A 19,400-nucleotide genomic window follows, 5' to 3' on the forward strand; every position below is an offset into this window, starting at 1 on the left:
TGCGGCCTTGTGGCTCCCGGTGGGGGCGGGGGGTGAAGTGCCGAGGGCTGTGGGGGGCGGGGGGCACGATTTCTCCACCACCTGAGGGCCTCCCCACTCCTGTCCACAGAGCCCCACTGTCTGGCTTATCCCCTGCGCTGCCCTCCCCGCTCCACCGGGCCTGGCTCTGAGCTGGCTCTCCCTCCTGTGATTTCCCTCGGGGCATGGCCACGCCCGAGCCTGCAGCTGCCTCGTCCTGGTCCTCGGAGGACAGCTGGGATGTGCCCCTGCTGGTGCTGGGCTGGCGACACCTGCTGTCGGCCTGTCCCGGAACCCGCCTGGGGGCTGTCTGCCGTCCAGTTTCTCACTGGGACGGAGGGGCAGCGGGCCGCTAAGCTGGCTGAGGAGGCGGGTGGTCCCTGCCATGGGCCCCCTGTCCCCCCCTCCACCCAGCGCCCCTGCGCTCAGCGGGTTATCGCGAGGCCTTCCGGGGAAGGGCGGCTTCCGGGAGCCCGGAGACCAGGTTTCTGCTGGGCCTTCCGCTCTGCCCTGCAAGGTGCCGAGGGCGGGCAGGCGCTGCGGGCGAGGCCGGATGCGCGGTCGTCTCTGTTGAAGCCGGCCGTGGGGGTGTGAAGTGTCAGTGTGCCTGTCTGGTTGGGTCCTCTCGGCGGCCCTGTGCCCCCCCCCCCCTTTTAAACAAGGGCGGAGATTCAGTGACGGGGGCGCACAGCCTAGGGGTGCGGGCGGGACTGGCACCCAGCTCTGTCTGGCCTTGGGGGCCCTGCCATGCCTTGTGGTACCACAGCCCCGGGGGTCAGAGCCCACGGTAGAGACCCCACAGATGTTCTTGCCTTTGCCTCCTGGACTCTGGCCTGGCCTTGCAAATGCCCGGGGCTGGGCACCGGACCCCAGGGGAGCCTGCCCAGTGGGAGAGCTGGACACCTCATCGCGGGGCACCCTCAGGGCCCTTGCTCTGGGTGGGTCTGGGGGTGCAGAGGGGAAGTGCGGCTTTCTGAGAAAGGATTTGGATTGGGGCAGCTTCCCCGGGTCACTCAGCGCCTGGCACCCCTCTGGCCCTCGCTCTCCCTCTCCAGGCCGCTCACACCCGGGTCTAGCACTCTGCAGCCCCCTCCCCACCCGGCACGCACCCCGGAAATCACAGTCCGCCAGACCACAGCGGGCCTCCTGCCGCAGAGCGGGCTGCCGGGAGGGACCCCAAGGTCAAGTTTAGAGCCTCAGAGGGGCTCCCAGCTGAGTGAGCAAGGCCATCGGTGCCCTTGGCTGCGGGGTCCCTCCCAGCTGCACGCCCAGGTCCCAGGCCTCACCGCGAAGCCAGACGTGCTGGGGAGCCGGGGCTTTGCTTCCGGTGCTGTTTCCCTGACTTCACAGGAGGCGAATGTGCTGGAATCAGGTGCACGCGCGCCTGCCTCTGGGCTCAGGTGGAGGCACAGTTTAGGGGAGACAGACACAGGGAGGGCTGCCCTCTCTGGCTGAGGGGCGCCCCGCTCTGCTCGGGCAGTGGCTGTGAGGCAGGAGTGGACCCAGGGGCGCCGGGTCACCTGTGGAGGCCGCCGGCATCCTTTAGGGCCGAGGAGCCGCCTGGGAGCACTCCCTGGCGATCGGCATCATCCTGACCGGGGCTGGGGGCTGGGCGCTGGGGGCTGGGCCCACCCGCCAAGGCCGGAACCGAGGGAGCTCCGGCTGGGCCTTAGGCAGACCCTTTGGGATGCACCAGCTGCCGCCCTGGGAAAACGGTTTCTAAAGGGCGTCTGCCCCGGGCAGCTCTGGGGCAGGGGTTCAGGCCAGGGCTGCGGAGGCCACGCAGGAGATGAAGGAGCTTCCGGCGAAGAGGCTGTGGTGGGGCACCTGCCGAGTGGCCCCCCTCCCTTTTGAGGACCGCCCTGCCCAGCACTGGACGGACCGGGCTGCCCTGGGCTGGGCCCGAGTCCTGAGCGGGGCAGGCGGAGGCCTGGGGGAGGGTGTTGTGGGGCAGAGCTCACCAGGCCCTCTGGCCTGGGACTGGGGGCACCCCTCTCCCCAGCACCCCATAGTCACCCTGCTCCTGCTGCTCCCAGGGTGGCTGCATGGCTGGGCCCTGAGTGTTGGCCCAGACGCACGGCGCCCTCCGGCTGCTGCCCGTGCCCAGGGGCTCCGATGCCCGGGGGCCAGCGAGGCCCGCCCGCCCTCCTCGTCCTTAAGGAAACCCAGGACCGAGGCCTCGCTGGGAGCCGGCCCGCTGACGGTGAGACTTCCCGGGAGGAGCTCTCTGACCCCCGGGAAAGCGCAGCCCCGCTCTCACTGCAGCAGGAGGGCGGCCGGGACCCTGTGCCTGGGACTTCCGCTGCGGTGCAAAGCCACGCCCCATGTCGGCTCGGGTGTACCAGGTCCCCCCTGTGCAGGGTCCTCAGGGGGCCCTGGGCCCTTGGGCCGTGACAGCCAGCTCTGGAAGCAGGGGCTGTCGGGGAGCCACGGATGGGGGGTGCTGGGGTGCTGGTTGAGGTGGCCACGTGGAGCCCGGGCGCCCACACCACGCCCTGCTGCCGCCGCCTCGGCCTGCTGGGCCGGCTGGGTCAGGGGCAGCTCTGACCGCGAGGGCTGCTCGCCCCCCGCAGGGACGGAGGTGACTCCGGGCACGCGATTGTCAGGAAGCAGGAAAGCCGTTATTTACAGAGAACATACTAAATACACGAGAGGCCTCGGCTCCCACGCCAGCCCCGGTGCGCGTTCATCAGTCCTCGCTGGGCCCCGTGTGAGGGGAGAGCTTCCCACAGACGAGGTGGGGTTCCCAGGGCCTCCCCCTCCCCCGTCTCTACTTGGAGGGGCTGCTTGTTTGCGGGCTCTGCCCTCAGCTGCCACGTGGCCAGCCAGCGGTTCTGCGGGCTTCCGGGCGGCTCCGGCGGGGCGGGCAGGGCAGGGCTGGGTGTGGGAGGCCCGCCCTGGTCCATGGCCCGCGGCAGGGCGTTCTCAGGACCCGGGCTGGCTCCCGATGTTCGCTCCCGTTCCTGGGTCTGTGGGTGAGAAGGACGCGGGTCAGAGGCGGGACCTCACCCCCGAGATGGGCTCAGCGTCGGGGTCAGGGCAGCCCCTCCGTCAGGCAGCCCCCTAGGGCTCTTCTGGGGGGCGGGGCTCCCGGACAGAGGGAGGTCGGGGAGTCCCCCGCTCTGACTGCCGGATCAGCTCCCTCACCCACACCCACACCCACACCCGCGATGCTTGTTCCTTCCCTCCTTCCCTGACGTGAGCCAAGGCCGTGGAGCCCGTCACGGGCGGGCAGGCAGGAGGCAGGAGCCCAGCGCTGCTGCTTATCCCGGGGGGGGTGGGGGGGGTGGGGGGGGGCTCCCGGAGCGGCAGGCTCACCCCTCACAGCCGCTGAGCCCCGTGCAGGTCGTAGTCGCTGTCGGAGGAGTTATCGGGCTGAGCGGACACGGGACGCAGGGCGCCCTCTAGAGCTGCGGGCAGAAAGGAGACCCACCAGCTACACCAACGGAACCCCCCCCAACCCAGAGCCCCCTGAGCCCAGAGCCCCCCGAGCCTAGAGCCCCCCGAGCCTAGAGCCCCCTGAGCCTAGAGCCCCTCAGAGCCCCCCGAGCCTAGAGCCCCCCGAGCCCAGGCCACGGGTGTGGAAGATCAGAGGGCCTGGGTCTGTTTTGATGGAATCAGCGGAACGTTGACTAATGACGCTGAACTTGGGGCTCCCTGGGCTTTGGGGTCACCAGGAGGTCAGGGAGCCTGCAGCACGGGGCTCCCACGGCCACGGTGGCTCTGTTCTGCCTGGTGACCATCCGGCTGAGTGGCCCGCAGGGAACGGGCTGTGGGCACAGCGTGGGCCAAGGCCTTCTCTCCGCTGTGAGGCCCGCAGAGAACGGGCTGTGGGCACAGCCTGGGCCACGGCCTTCTCTCCGGCTGAGTGGCCCGTTGGGCCGGATCCCTCCACCCCCTGCTGTGAGCGCTGGGCAGGCCGGCACCCCTCTCCCAGATGCCTTCCCTTTGGGCGACCATGACCTCTGCCCGGCCCCGGCGGGACCCCCTGGCGCTCACCTGGGTACGCGGAGAGCTGGGAGCTCCTGGGAGGCTGGCTGTACTCGTTCTCCAGGTGCGCGGCGGCCGGGTTCTCGACCTGCGACCGGCGGACGGTCGTCCCGGGATCGCGATGGAAAGACACTGAGCGGACGATGCAGAGACGGCGCCATTACACCTGCTGCTCCTCCCCAGCGGGGCCCAGGGCTTGAGGGGAGGAAAGTGGGGGGGGGGCTGCAAGGGCTCCCACAGCTCCCCTAGCACGCCCCTCTCTTCCTTGCTTCTTGGACGGGCTCAGACTAGCTGGGCTCAGACTAAGAGCAGCTTTGGGTTGGCCAGCAAGCTGATGGGTGGGTTGGGCCTTCCGTGGTCTGCCAGTCAGTCATCAAACATGGGTCAAACGGGGAATCGGATGTACCCCCTGCCTCCCAGAGCTGAGGGCCTTGGTTGATAAAAAAGACTTAGCAACCCACAGCCTTCTCGAAGGATCTGGCTCTTGACAAAGCGGGGAGCCTGTGGCGGGGGAGGGAGGGGGGCTGTGGTTCCCCCCATGAGGGGCCGGGCTGTGGCTACAGGAGAGAAGACCAAGGCCGGGGGGAGTTGGGCTGCTTCATCCGACGTTTTACCACTGGCCTCGGACGTCCCATGAGAGACAGCGCCTGGTAACACGAGCGTGAACAACCCCTCTTCGTGTGCCCCCCGCTTTGGAGATGAACAAAGCAAAGTGCCCCTAAAGGTTCTGGTAAGTCCTGAGGTGAAGGACTGCATCTGGCCCGGCCGGCGCGGCTCAGTGGCTGAGCGTTGACCTATGAACCTGGAGGTCAGGGTTCAATTCTCCGTCACAGCACAGGCCCGGGTTGTGGGCTCCATCCCCAGTGGGGGGCGTGCAGGGGGCAGCTGAGCAGTGATTCCCTCTCATCACTGATGTTTCTCTCTCTCCCTCTCCCTTCCTCTCTGAAATCAATAAAAAAATATATTAAAAAAAGGACCGGTGTTAAATATAAAAATAAAAGAACTGTGCCTGGGTTTGCTCAGCTCCTGGATCCCCACATCGATGTGATCGTGGAGCCCTCCTTCTGAGTACCCCTGCCAGTCCCTGTCGGCACAGTCACTCCCTAATGAGTCCCGTGGGGATCAGCCACCGGCTGCACCCGAGCCCATCCCTGCCTCCCCGTTCCTGCGGACCCGGGGGGGGGGGTAGGGGGGGGGACGCCGGCGGGGCTGAGGGAGGACCCTGCCTCCGGGACACTTACTGCTCTGGTTCATCCCCGTCGGGCCAATCCACTGGCGCTGCTTCTTCTGTCGGACTGGGTGGCAGACGGGAAGGCACGTCAGGTGGGGGCAGGGGCAGGGGGGAGGGGGAGGCGGCGGTAGGGGCACTGCTGGACTCGACCCCCTGGAATCTTTGGGGGCCTCCGATTTCTGACTCGCTGGGCCGGACACTGCACTCATCTCACGCCAGAGGCGCTGGTTGTCCTCACAACCGTTCAGCACCAGAAAGAAGACGGGGGAGGGCGGCAGGGACCCGCCAGCCTGCGCCTCGGGCCTGCCCTCGCAGCCCTCCAACCGCACGTCCTGTCTGAGTTTCTCCTGCGTTCTGCAGGACCGGGACGACGGCCCGCTGTGTACATTCCTCACGAGGGGCGCGGCCACCGTTTGGTAGCTGAGGAAACAGGCTCAGAGAGGAGGTGGCTGCGTCACCATCCTGCACACCGGTGGGGCCGCTCGGCTTAGTCTCCTGAGGCCAGCGACCTCGCAGACGACCCTCAGGGCCTGTCACCGGCTAAAGAATGGCCACACCCTCCCTTGGGGCCGGAGTGGGTCTCAGCCGGGCCCCACGTGGGTGAATCAGCACCTACAACGTTCCTGACTTCCTGTTTGTTACTTTGGGCAGAAAAAGGCCAGTGGGGAAGGGGGGGAGGGGTAGGTGAGGGAGGAAGGGGGAAGCAGCGGGGGGCACCTGCACCTACATTTCTTCACCAGCTTCTTGTAGGCCAGAGGCCCGCACATGACCAGCAGCACAGCCAGCAGCACCAGGGCCAGGACGATGCTCATCACCGTGCCGGTGCCCAGGCCCGCCGGGTTGGGGTCCTGGCCTGGGGGGGGCGGGCAGAGGAGTCAGGACGGCCCATCCCTCGCTATCAAACCTGTCCACTCAGAGGGCGGCTGCTGGCTGGCTTCTCCCAGGGAGTCGCCGGCTCCTGCGGACGGCAGGGGTCTGTCTGGCCGTCTCTCCACTGTCTCGGGGATTCTGGCTACGTAGTCACCCGCTGACCTTTTATCACCTAACAGCCGTCGCCTGCCACTTCCGTAATCAACTATTGAGCTCTCTACCACTCGCCATCACATATGGCCCCAGTACATGGTCCTAGACCACTGGTCGCGTCTCTAACGTGTTACCCAGTTACTGTTCCTGCAGCAAATGCGTTCCCTCTGTCCCCTGCTTGACTCTCTGCCCTCCTGGGGGAGTAGAAGATAGGATGGAGCTGTCAGTCATCGGCTGCCTGACGATGAAGGCTGGTCCCTCTTCAAGGCTCCCTGCATCTGAGCACTCTTGCCCCCTCTGCCCCCATTTGCCATCTCCTTTTTGGGGGGGCCTGGGAGTCTCTGTCCAGCTCCGGGGCCTGTTCTTTGGAAACGTGCTCCCGACTGGGCCCTGAGGGCAACCCAGGACCGCCCTCCGCCGGCCGGGGCTGTGGCCAACTCACACGTGACGAACACCCGCTTGCAGTGGGCTCTCCGTTCCTGGAGCTGGTGGCACTGGGACAGCTTCTCCTCGGGGCAGACGAGCCCCTGCGCGGCCTTCTCGCCGGCCTCCAGCACCCGGTGGGAGCTGACGGGCCCGCACTGCTGCTCCTGGCACACCTCCGCCCACCGCGCCGCGCCCCTGGCTGAGGGGCTGTGGCACAGGGCTTCCCACTGCCGGCCCTGGCCCTGGCGCACCTCCACGGAGCCCTCGCACACGCCGCTGCCCCCCACCAGGCGGCTCTGCACCTGGGGCTGGAAATCTGGGGGGAGAAGCCACGGAGGAGAGGTGGCAGCTTTGCAGGGAAGCCCCTGGCCCGAGCCTGCTGGCCGGCCGCTGGGGCCCACCTCACAGGGGGTTGGGCATGCTGTGGGCTGACCTTCTGTCCTTCCCTGCGCCGGGCATCCTCTCTGGCAGCTGCCAGCAGCTGGCCCTGCCCACGTGGCGCTGAGGGGAGAGCAGGGGGAGGTGGACATGTCCTCTCACTCTCCTCTGCGCCTTGGGAGGTGGCAGGGCTTTTCAGAAAGGGAAACTGAGGCCCAAGTCCTGGCCGATGGCAGGTGGGACAGCAGCCAGGAATGCGACTGCCCCGGCCCTGCGCGGAGGAGGGCCAGGCAGACCTTCCTGCTCACTCTCAGGGCGGAGCCCCCACTGCTCCATTTGGAGGAGCTGTGATCACACCAGCTTTGGCCAGTTTCCATGGCAACATCTGCCTTCAAAGCCCTAGTGCATCTCCTGCTTAGAACAACTGTCAAAGGCCAGGCCCCTGGGTGTGGTTGGCAGGTTGTTGCCTGCAGGGGGCTGGGTAGGGGGGGGACTGAGACCCTTGGGGGCTGCTTCCGCCTGGAGGGCAGCGTTGGCTCCTTCTCACCAGGCGCCCATTGGGCGGGGGCGCCGTGTGTGCAGGGGAGCCCGGGGTCCAGGGCCATGCTTCCCAGCTCTGTGCCCTCGAACCCGGGGCCCTGCCGAGATGCGGACCCTGAGGCAACAGGGCGGGGCGGGCCTGGGAGTCTGCCTTTCTAACCAGCCTCCCCCCCATGACGTCCACACTTGGAGTAGCCGAGGCTTAGCCGCAGGCTCTGGAGTGACCCTGCTTGAGTGGCGATCGCAGCCAGACGCTGACATTGGGCAAGAACTGGCACCTCTCTGAGCCCCGCCTCCTCGGTGGTAAAGTGGGGAGCACAGTAGCACCCACCTCCCAAAGCTGTGTGAGAAGAAAGCGCCTGGCCCCGCCCCCGGACCCGCCCCCGGACCCGCCCCTGCCCATCCATGGCCCCGCCCCATCCATGGCCCCGCCCTTTCCCACCCACCATTGGCCCCGCCCCACCCATCCCTGGCCCCGCCCTATCCCTGGCACCGCCCCGCCCTGCTCATCCCTGGCCCCGCCCTTTCCCCCACCCACCCTTGGTCCCTGGCCCCGCCCCACCCATCCCTGGCCCCGCCCCGGCCCCGCCCCTGGCCGGTCGGACTCCACCCTCCCTCCCTCCGACAGCAGCCCCCGCTCCCCGGCAGGCCAGGACCACCCTTCCCTGTTTGGAGCTGTATCGCTTCCCCTCAGTTTCCCACTAACCCTGGTGTGGGGGGGCCCACAGACCAGCCTCATCGGCCACCGTCCCTCGACCACACCAGCTCGCTGTCTCCGCGGGAGGCCCTCTGGGGACGGCTCGGCACTCTCTCTGCCTGCGGCTCCCCGGGCCTCCCACTCCCACCATCGCTGCGACCCCGTCTGTGTCTGGGGCTTCCAAACTCCCCTCCCGGGAGGCTTGTCCTGCTCCGGTCCCGGCACAGCCACGCTCCCCGCCTAGAACCTTCTCTCCTTCGCTCCACCGCGCTCCTCTCCTCCTCCAAAACCCTCCAGGAGACCCGGCCTCCTCCTGGAGGTCCCGCGGGCCGCCTGCCCGTGTGCCATCGGGGTCAGGCCGTTTGCTTTGCTTTGCAGAGATTCCCACGGCCCGGTCTGTGACGGCGGCACACACCCCGCTCCGCCCCACTCAGAGGCCGACAGCGCCCCCTACCGCCCTCCTGTTCACAGTGCGCCTCGCCTGCCCTGTGCTACACGCAGCGGTTTGGGGATCGCGTGGTGCCTGACCGTCTGGGGGTGCCCGTGGGTCCTGCCCGGCCTCACTCACCAGAGCAGACGAGGGCGAGGGCTCGGCCGGCCTCCCAGGGCTGGGCTCTTCGGAAGCACTGCTCCAGGGAGGCACAGCTGGCGTTCTGGGCCCTCCATCGGATGGGCAAGGGCCTGCGCGCCCCTGGGGCCAGGGTCCCGGCTGCCTCGGCCTCCGGCAGGTGCTTCAGGAAGGAGCCACACTGGAGGGCCTCGCAGATGCGGTCCCCCAGGGCCTCGGTGCTGTCCTGGTCCTCGTGGCCCACGGTGCCGCCCAGGCGGCCGCTGTAGAATTCCACCACGCCGGCGCACCGCAGGCCCCCGGGCCCTGGCACCAGCCGCAGCCGGGGAGGAGCTGGGGGAGGGGAGAGGGGTGCGTCTGAGCGCCCAGGGCCTCCAGCAGTGGGCCCGCCTTGCTCCTGGATCCTTGGCTCCCACACAGGGACAAATGAATGACTGGCCGATGGCCCTGGGAAGTGTGAGGGCCCGAATATTCCTCTAGAGCAGGGGTGGGCAAACTTTTTGACTCGAGGGCCACAATGGGTTCTTAAACTGGACCAGAGGGCCGGAACAAAAGCATGGATGGAGTGTTTGTGTGAACTAATATAAATTCAAAGTAAAGGAGCGGAGGGGAGAGCAAGAGAACCGGATAGAACAGCTGGATCCGGCCCGTGGGCCGTAGTTTGCCCAAGGCTGCTCTAGAACATTTCATGTCTGCCAGAGATTCGCACCTAACTGGGCACCCTCTGTGTTTAATCGCTAATTCTGACACCCTTCCTCCCCCTCCCCCCCCCCCCCAGGGCCTCAGAACCTCTTACCTGTGGGCTCTGGAGTGGTTGTGGGCAGAGGCCTTGTGGGAGGAGGGGCCGTCTTCAGTGGTTCTGCAATGAGACACCTGGTGAGGGAGGGGCAAGGGGCCGGGGAGGGAGGAGATCTGGGAGGAAGGAAGAGGGGGGATGTGGGGGGACTGAGGGCAGCAGGCAGTGGTGAGAAGGACCTGGAACTCAGGATGTAAATACCGCCTGCCCCACACGTTGTCTCTAAGTCTCCCGTGAGTGGGCGGTACCAGCCCATTTTACAGTTGGGAAAACGGAGGTTAGGAGGAGACAATGAAGTTAGCAGGTCTTCAGCCTTTTCCAGCCTACTGGACAGGAGCCGGAATCCCTCGCCTTCCCCTTCCAGTTCCCCACCGGACCCCCTTCCAGTTCCCCACCGGACCCCCTTCCAGCCTCCTCAGGGCCTGCCCAGGCCAGGGGAACCCACCTAAGCAGATCAGGCTCAGGGGCTCCCCCTGGCGGGCCTCGCTGGCGTTGCAGTGGGAGAAGGACACGGGCCTTCCGTGGCAGGTGACGTGGTTCCGGGGACTGCTGAAGTAAGGGACGGGGCCGAGGAGCAAGGCTTCCCTGCAGCTCAGACTCCGGCAGAGCGGGGAGGCCACGCCGGGGTCCCTCTGGCGGCCCGGGCCCCAGCCCCAGCTCCGGCTGTCCACTGTGTGCCACAGGCCACCCAAGAAGACCTCCAGGCGGCCCTGGCACTGCGAGTTGGAGCCGTTTAGTTTCACCTGGAACCCTAGGGGTCAAAGAGGGGGGCGGGTCAGGCTGGGAAGGGCCCCTCGCTACCCCACTGCCCTGCTCTCCGCCTGGGCTCCCCCACCCAGCCAGGCTCCTGCCCCGGGCTGCCTGCCGGGCCCCTGTGAGCGCACCCTTTGGGGCACTGCAGGGACTCCCCACAACTCAGGCTGGGGCTGCTCCTGGCCCAGGCGACCCCTGAAGCCGGGGCCGGGAGGGTTGGGGCGCAGACCTCTGAGCCAAAGGTGACCTGGTCAGCGGGCAGGGCCCTGGGTGGCCAGGCCAGCGGAATCGCCGGCTCCAGGACATCTGTCTCCACGGACCGAGAGAGGCGCCCGCTTCTCTTTCTCTCTCTCGATTTTAAGTCAGTTTTATTGGGGTGCGATTTACAGACAGTGAAACGCGCTCATTAGAGAGGGCACTTGCTCGGTGGCATTAGACAAATGCATGCGTGCCCCTCACCACCCGCTCCAGAAATAGAATATTTCCATCACCCGGATCCAGCCCCGGGCAACCTCCGATCTGCTTTCTGTCACTACAGATCAGCCTGGCCGGCTCCAGAATGTCAGAAGCGGGGTCATGCGGCACGTGTGTGTGTGTCTGGCTTTTTCCGCCTGGCTTCCTCACGCGGCGTCTCAGGTGTGGCTGCGTGTGGCTGTGTGTGGCTGCGTGTGGCTGTGTGTGGCTGCGTGTGGCTGCGTGTGGCCGGCTCATCCTTGGCATTGTGCACTGTGTGGCCAGGCCACAGCCTGTGTAACCCTCCGCCATTTGGGTTGCTTCCCGGTGTGGGCGATGGTGAGCACCCTGCACCCCCTTGTCTCTCTGTGGGCACAGGTCCCCTTTCTCCCAGGGGCACAGCTGGACGTGGAGCTGCCGGGTCATAGGTAGGGACACGCTTGTGTGGTTCCCTGAAGCTCCGTGAGGGAACCAGTAAGGACATAGGCCTGCATCTGCTTAAGATTCAGGAAAGCTTTGCAGGAAGGAATGCGTGTGGGTCCTGCTCGGGTGTGAGGGTGGGGAGAGCTGGGGTCAGAGATGGGAGGAGGCTGTCCCCTGTGGATCTTCCCTGCGTGTGCGTGAGGGTGTGAGCCACACAACTGCATCACCTGGTCGAGAAATGTTTCCTTAAATGTGAAGAGGTCGCCCTGCCTGGCCCGGAATTGCTGGTCAGCCTGCCTCTGTCTGCCCACCGATGAGGGCACCTGGGCCCCAGGGCACGGGCTGGGGCTGGCCCAGGCCACGGGGCTCGTTAGAGGCAAAGGGGGCTCGTCCCACCGCTGCCGTAGGCACAGCCCAGCGCGCTCACCGCCAAAGCCGAACCGGGGAAGGCTTTTCTCCCCGTTTTACAGGTGGGGACACGGGGGCTCAGAGAGGCCACGCGGCTTGCTGGAGCTTGGAGCTGGGACGCCATTGCGTGCTTCCGGGGCCAAGTCCCGGGCCCGCCAAGGCTCCTGCGGCCCCTCTGTTCCCAGGGTCGCTTCACCAGACCCTGCGGCCACATGGCCCCCAACGTGCGCTCACTCGGCATGACGCTGTCTCGGGGAATGTGCCGAAGAGAGGTCTGAGGGGCACGGGTCTGGCGACTGGTGAGTTAAAAAAAAAAACAAGTTGATCGGGGTTCTTGGCTGCAGGCCTTCGCAGAGCCTTTGCCAGGCCCGCGGACACGGTCTCTCCAGCACGCGGCGTGCGGCGGCCTCCCTGTTTGGGAAACACCGGCCTCTGGGACTCCGGGCAGGACAGTCGGCCACGGCACAGCCTGGGGTAGCCGGGCCCCGCGGCCTCACGTGCAAAGGTCTCCGAGGAGGAAGCATCGGCAGGACCCGGCGGGAAACAGGACTTTGCAAGGTGCGTGCGTGGGTGTGAGTGAGTCACGATGATCATTATCCTGAGAACACGCATGTGCGTGGGCCTTAGAGCCATGGAGGGCATCCGTGTGCAGGCGGGCACGTCCAGGGTGTGTGTGTGTGTGTGTGCATATGTAGGGGACCCTCTCTTTCTCTCTCTCTCTCTCATTCTCTGGGGGGCGGGGGGTCACCCTGGCAGAGGTGCTGATTTCTTAACTGGCACAGCCCTGCTCCCCTCCCGCCGCCCAGGCCCCGGCGGCTCTTTCTTACCTGGTTCCTCCCCGGGGGACGCTCCGCGGCCGGCGGCCACTGCAGGAAGGAGAGAGCGAGGTGAGGGGGGGAAGCCGAGGCCCAAGGCCTTCCTGAAAAGGCCTTTCGGGGGCCCTGAAAGCAACCATCGCCTTCTTGCTCGTCCTAAAACTTTGCGTTTTAAATGGACGTGTGGTGACACTGACTTTCCCTCAGTGCACAAGCCCGTGAATGCCGACACCCTGGAGGCCACTGGTCACCAGCGCAGCCGAGGCCTGCGGCAGGTTCATCGCCCCAACGCCCCCCCCCCCGCTCTCCCCCCGCGCCCCCCCCCCCCCGGCTCTCCCTGTGCGGCGCTGAGCAGGATGGCAAACATCGCCTTTTCCAAGGAGGTGGCCCGGAGTGGAGGCCTCAGCGCCCTGCGCGCTGTGAGGGTAGGGACGCTTTGGGGCCTCAGGGTGCAACGCAAAAATGTCCCGTGGGTGGCTTTCGATCAGCACCGTTTAACCTCCATCACCCGAGGAAGCCGGGAATGAGCCCGTTCCCGGTGCCCCCGGCAGACACAGGGCACACTATCTCTCGCGGCGGCGCCTGGCTCCAGGGGGGACAGCGCGGCTCAGACTTCGGGGGACAGGGACCTGCCCGAGGTGCTGCAGCCTGCTGGCGAGGGAGCCGGGGCCGCAGCCCGCGCGCCTGGCCCGCCGGGGACGGGCCTTCGGGCGGCGCCGCTGAGGCCTGGGCGGCGAGAGTTCATCCGGAAACCCGGGCAGCCTCCCACCGGGGGGCCGGCATCGGGCTCCCAGACAAGGCCACCGGCCGCCTGGTGTCGTGTGGACTGAAGTCAGATGGTCCATTTCCCATCCACAGGGATTCCCTCGCCCTGGCTGGTTTGGCTCCGTGGCTAGAGCGTCAGCCGTGGGCAAACTACGGCCCGCGGGCCGGATCCGGCTGTTCTATCTGGTTCTCTTGCTCTCCCCTCCGCTCCTTTACTTTGAATTTATATCAGTTCACACAAACACTCCATCCATGCTTTTGTTCCGGCCCTCCGGTCCAGTTTAAGAACCCATGGTGGCCCTTGAGTCAAAAAGTTTGCCCATCCCTGGGCTAGAGCGTCAGCCTGCGGACCCAAGGGTCCCGGGTTCTGGTCAAGGTGGCGGGCTCGATCCCCAGTGTGGGGCGCGCAGGAGGCAGCCGATCAGTGATTCTCTCTCATCGTTGATGTCTTTGTCTCTCTCTCTCCCTCTCCCTTCCTCTCTGAAATCAATAAAAAATATAAACAACAACAACAACAAAAAACAATGATCCCGCCCTAACCGGTTTGGCTCAGTGGATAGAGCGCTGGCCTGCGGACTGAAGGGTCCCAGGTTCGATTCTGGTCAAGGGCATGGACCTTGGTTGCGGGCACATTCCCAGTTGGAGGTGTGCAGGAGGCAGCTGATCGATGTTTCTCTCTCATGGATGTTTCTAACTCTCTATCCCTCTCCCGTCCTCTCTAAAAAATCAATAAAATATATTTAAAAAAAAAAAAAAAACAACGATCCCCCTCCTTGTCCATGAACCTCTCGATTTCTAGCGAACCCCAGCTGTCTGGCGGCCTGTGGGGTGTCCTGGGTCTGCTTTCTCTCGCCCTCTGAGGAGCGGCCCCTGGAAGGTCAGGAACCCCTCTTTCCTGGCTGATCCCAGGCAGGGAGCCGTGTCCAACCTGCGTCTGTGCCAGCGCTTTGGGGAGCACAGGTCCCAGGGCCCCAGTCCTGTGTCTCCGGCCGAGCCCGGATGAAGGGATCGGTGTATGATGAGGAGCTGTTTGATGTGCGAAACCCGCAGAGAATCGCACGGGGCTCCCGCCAGGGCAGCGTGAGGACCGGAGCCGGCGGAGGGAGCAGCAGCTTCGGGCCTCTGTCCTCGCTCACCGGGGCCTGTGCCAGCGGCCGGAGAGCGAGCCGATGGGGGCAGCGCGGCCCTCATCATCCGGCCCATGGCTCTCTCCCGCGTGGCCGGGTGGCTCAATGAATCTGCATGAGTTCATGCCACACGTGTGTCCCCACTGCCCCCCTTTCTGTTCAGAGCTGCACGTATCCTGAGGCTCCGGCACACGGGGGCCTCATTCTTCCCACCCACGTGCCTGTGCAGAAGGGACCAGGCTCACCCCCATTTTAAGATCGGGAAACCAGGGTTCAGAGAGGCTGAGTGACTTGCCTGAGGTCACACAGCTCATGGTAGAGTCAAGACAGAAAAGCCATCACCATCACTTGACAGGGCCCCATGGGCATCTAACCACAGGGAGACCCCAGAGCAGGGGTGGGCAAACTTTTTGACTCGAGGGCCACAGTGGGTTCTTAAACTGGACCGGAGGGCCGGAACAAAAGCATGGATGGAGTGTTTGTGTGAACTCATATAAATTCAAAGTAAAGGAGCGGAGGGGAGAGCAAGAGAACCGGATAGAACAGCCGGATCCGGCCCGCGGGCCGTAGTTTGCCCACGGCTGCCCCAGAGCCTGCTCGCCCTGTGGGACAGGAAGGGGAAACTGAGGCCGGGAAGGGGGAGGACTCCCGCCACATCTCGCCTCGCTGTGTCCCAGAGAGAACGGGGTGCTGGGTGCCTGTGGGAGGCCTGGGAGGCCAGCCCGAGGGGTTCATGGTGACGATGGTTACAGAGGAAGCAGCCACACCCGCAGCTGCCGTTCAAAATGCAGAGCCCAGTCCTCCTAACGTCCGGCTGCGGGTCTGGGGCCTCCAGCTGCCTCTGAGGGTGGTTCCCGCCAGGTGCTGTTGCCGCAGACCTGCTGGCGGGATCACCCTGCGTTTACCTTCTCCCGCCTGCAAAACCCTGGATCCCCAAGCAGCTGGCAGGGTTCAGCCAAGGGCTTGTGTCCCGGACAGGCGAGCGCTCAGCACACTCTCCCGCCGCCCAGCTCTATGGGGACAACGCCCCCGTCCTCCAGGCGGCCCCTCGGCCAGGGGTCCCCCCAGGCTGGCCCGCACCCCTGCAGGCGCGCCCTCCCTGCCCGATTTCCTCAACCATCTCCTCGTAAGGCCCGGCACCCTCCCAGCACAGCACGGCCCCCAGCACTCCCAGCCCACGACCCACACCGCTCAGGACTCCGAACCCCGCGCCCCCCGCCCCCCACAGTCACTGGCCACTTGGTCTCGTGTCTGTCCCCCATCACACCGACGGCAATGTCGGATCCACCGGGCGGGGGTCCTCGTCCCTGGGGCAGAGTGGGCGCTCGGTCCGCACTTGTCCGAGTGGCCGCCGGACGATTAGGTGTGACGGCTCTGAGCCTTCCCAGGCCGGCCGGGGGTGTCCCCACTGTTAGACGAGCACCCGAGACGTGTTCCTGCCAGCTGTGCGTGGCCACGCAGAAATCAGACCCAGATCCGTGCTGCTCCAAGCCCCACGGCCTCAGCAAAGTGCACACCACACACCTGCACACACAGCCCACAGCACAAATACACGCCGCATGTGCACATGCCCCCACATGTATGTGCGCGCACGCACACACACACGCAGACACACACAGTAGGTGTTCAATCAGTGTTGCCAGGCCCGATCCCTTGTGCCCATGCCAACAGGGGCCCCCGCTCTGCAGCCGGACAGCGGCCTCCTCGCCTGGGATGTCCGCCCTGTGGCCGGGGCTGCCCCTCGTGAACTCGGCCGCTCTCCCCGCCGATGCCGTGTCCCCGCCTGCTCTTGTCATTCGGGGCTCGCTTCCTGTGTCTCTAACGGGGCTCCTCTGCCAGCCTGGGCACGGCACCGGCCCACGAGGGGAGGCATCCTGTCCCGCCTGCTTTGCACGGAGCTGGGCACATAGTAGGTGCTCAATAAACACGCGCGAGCAGCCTGCACCGGCGGGCGGGTTGGGAGGAGTACGGCCAGGCCAGCAGCGGGCCAGCCCCTCCCCCTGATCCCACCTCACCTCGCTGCTCGCCGGCTCTGACAGGGACCCAGCGATGGTGACCATTGTGATCGTTCGAGCTTCTGAAGGACTTCCTCTCCCCGGTGCCCCGGTGTGGACATTCTCCCTAACATGCTGCGTGCACCGCTTCGTTCCGCCCTGGCCCACCCGCACGAGGCCGGCCGCTGCCTTCCCGTCTGCAGGGGAGCTGACGCCGACAGACAGGCCCGGGGCCACCCAGCTGGCACGCGGCGGGCCCAGGTCGCACGCGGAGTCCAGGCCCTTCCCGCCCGGTGCTGGCTTCTGGAGGCCGGGCGCTGGGCCTGCCCCGCCCTGAGGGTCAAGGCCGCCCCCCACCCATCCCAGCGGGGGAGCCCCAGGCAGGTTAGGGCTAAGGGCAGTGGCACAGGGAGCAGCGGCGGGAAGCCATGTCGCTGTCACCCCAACCAGGCCCCGGGCACCTGCCTGCCCCAAGGCCCCTAAGTCACGGGCACGGCCAGGGCTGTGGCGGCACCTCCTCTGGGCGGGGCTCCGCGGGGCCTGTGCTGGCTGCCCGCGGCTCCAGCCCTGGACCTGGGCGCCCAGACCTTGGTGGCTGCAAAGCCCCGGGGGGCGGTTGTGTCCGCAGCCATTCTCCTCCTCGTGGGAGCGGCTCCGTGGCCTCTGCTCTCAGCTAAGGGTCCGGGGGCCTCCCCAGAGCAGCAGTGATGGGGCGGCTGGTCGACTCTGCTGCTCACTAGCTGCTTCGCCCTGCGCTGGCCACCTGACTTTTCTGGACCTCAGTCTTCTCCTCCGTGAAATGGGCACAATGGGCTGGCCTACCTCAGTCTATGGAGAGCTTACCAAGGACAATGGCTTTCAAGGTATTTTCTGAGCTGTGACCACTGAGCAATGGGAGTGTTTATTATCCACCAGAACGTGCACACGCGCGCACACACATACACATGCACACATGCACACGCATGCACATGCGTGCACACTCACACACCAGGACCACATGCTCTGGGGTCCCAATGGTCCCCGTCGTACTCGGGGTGAAGGCGTTGCCTCCAGTCTTTTTAACTGTGGGCTCCGGTGGGAGGGAGGCCCATGAAGCAGGACCCCCACCCCATCCCCCTGCTCGGCAGGGTCAGAGGCCACAGGTGAAGGGCAGGTGGGGGGTTGAGGGCCTGGTCCTAGGACTCCCCGGGGCCAAGGAGCCCGCAGCAGCTCCTCAGAGGGTCCGGGAGGCAGAAGTCGCCTCCAGACCTCGGCCCGGGGACAGGGGCGTCTGTGTCTCTGCGGCTCCGTGGAGAACAGCCACGGGAATGTGCGTGCACGTGTGCCTCGTCATGCTCGGGGAACGGTGAGACGCCGTTTGGAGGCACGTCTGGCGCATGAAAACACACACACAAACATATACACACATACACACATCCCTGCTTACACACATACACACACCCCTACTTACATTCACACACACATACACATATACACACATATACACACATACACACATACACATACACATACACACACACCCCTACTTACACACATTCACTCACACACACATACACACACATACACACACACATACACACCCTTACTTACACACATTCACACACACATACATACACATATACACACATATACACACATACACACACACATACACCCCTACTTACACACATTCACTCACACACACATACACACACACATATACACACATACACACACACTCCTACTTACACACATTCACACACCTGCTCACACCTGCTCGCCAGCTTCTCAGCAGCACTGTCTCCCGAGACGTCCCTCCCGCGGAAGCTGCCGGCTCCCTCCAGCTCCCACCGCCTCTCCCCGCTCCTTCCAAACCCTCACGAAGCGCTGACCTCAGCCGGCTCGCCCCCTGCACCGAGCAGACGGAGATGGCGGCAGCAGAGCCTCGGGGACCCGTCCTGGGTGCTCACATAGAAGCCCGTGCCGGCCCAGCAGCAGGGCGATGGTCAGAGCCAAGGACCCCCGGCTCCCAGGCCCCCCTCTCCTGCAAACGGGAGGTCCGGCTGTTTCCACAGTGGCCTTTGGGGGTGCGGGCCCAGGGCTGGGTTCTGAAGAGCTCACGGTGGGCCTGGCCGGTGGGCCCTGGACTGACCCAGAGGCACCGGGACTGAGGGTGCCTCTTTGCACCTGCTCAGCGCGCTCTCAGAGGCCGTCCCGCCTGCCTCGCCACCCGGCCAGCATCATCAGGCCGATGTTCCCGTGCCCCCCGCCCCCCCCCCCCACCCCGGCGTCTGAGCCAGGGCCGTGGGGAAGCCCGCAGGGGGAGGGAGGGCCTGAGACTTGGGTCCATGCTGAGAGCCGATTTAGCATGGGGCCCGCCTGGAGGGTCCCACGAGGGCAGGAGAGGGCTGAGCCGGGCCCCGGGGGCGGCGCAGTAGGGCCTGGGGGCTCAGACGGGGATCCTGGGGACCCCACTCCGCGTGATTCTCCAGAGAGGTGCATGCGGGCCTTGGAGTCAGACCCAGGGGCGCACTGGCATCTCCTCCCTGCACCCCGAGCCCGGGGACCCTGGCGGACGCCCCCGGGGTACTCACCCAGCACCCCCAGCAGGCAGAGGGCAGCCAGCGGCGGCGGCTGGGACTCCATGGGCACGGCCTCCTCCTGCCTCCGCCGCCAGCTCAGTGGGTGAGCGCCTGGCCGTGTCTCCCTCTCGGGGGGAGGCGGGGCCCGCCTGGGCAGGGTGGGACCGGAGCAGGCAGCGGGCCCGCCACCCGCGTTTGAAGTTGAACTGTCAACTTCCTCCTGGTAAAACCACCTGCTCCAGTTCGCATGGCGGCCTGGCCCCTGCCAGCTTCCTGCCCGAGGTGCCCGGGCGGGGCGGCCTGGGGGTGTCGGGCACCTAAATGCGCTCCTCGGGCGGCAGAACTGAGGCCTGGGCTCAGGGAGTGAGGACCCTCCTCATGGGTGTGATTGGGGCCACACGCACCACCGCGCAGGGTTTGGAGGGGACACCGCC

General features: G+C 66.0%; 1 protein-coding gene across 1 annotated transcript; it reads right to left on the reverse strand.

Annotated features, from left to right (window-relative positions):
• Nucleotides 1-2,618: 2,618 nt before the first annotated feature.
• CD5 (CD5 molecule) lies at nt 2,619-19,073 on the reverse strand. Its single transcript, XM_080641790.1, has 11 exons — nt 18,979-19,073; nt 12,532-12,570; nt 10,113-10,418; nt 9,668-9,730; nt 8,872-9,204; nt 6,705-7,004; nt 5,967-6,092; nt 5,250-5,303; nt 4,018-4,140; nt 3,337-3,428; nt 2,619-2,987 (listed from the first exon to the last, which is right to left on the reverse strand). Exons 1-10 carry the CDS (start codon nt 19,028-19,030, stop codon nt 3,340-3,342), a joined length of 1,485 nt encoding a protein of 494 aa, XP_080497916.1. The 5' UTR covers nt 19,031-19,073; the 3' UTR covers nt 2,619-2,987; nt 3,337-3,339.
• Between the last annotated feature and the right edge of the window lie 327 nt (nt 19,074-19,400).

Source organism: Plecotus auritus, assembly GCF_963455305.1.
Source record: "Plecotus auritus genome assembly, chromosome: 9".
Classification (NCBI taxonomy): Eukaryota; Metazoa; Chordata; class Mammalia; order Chiroptera; family Vespertilionidae; genus Plecotus; species Plecotus auritus.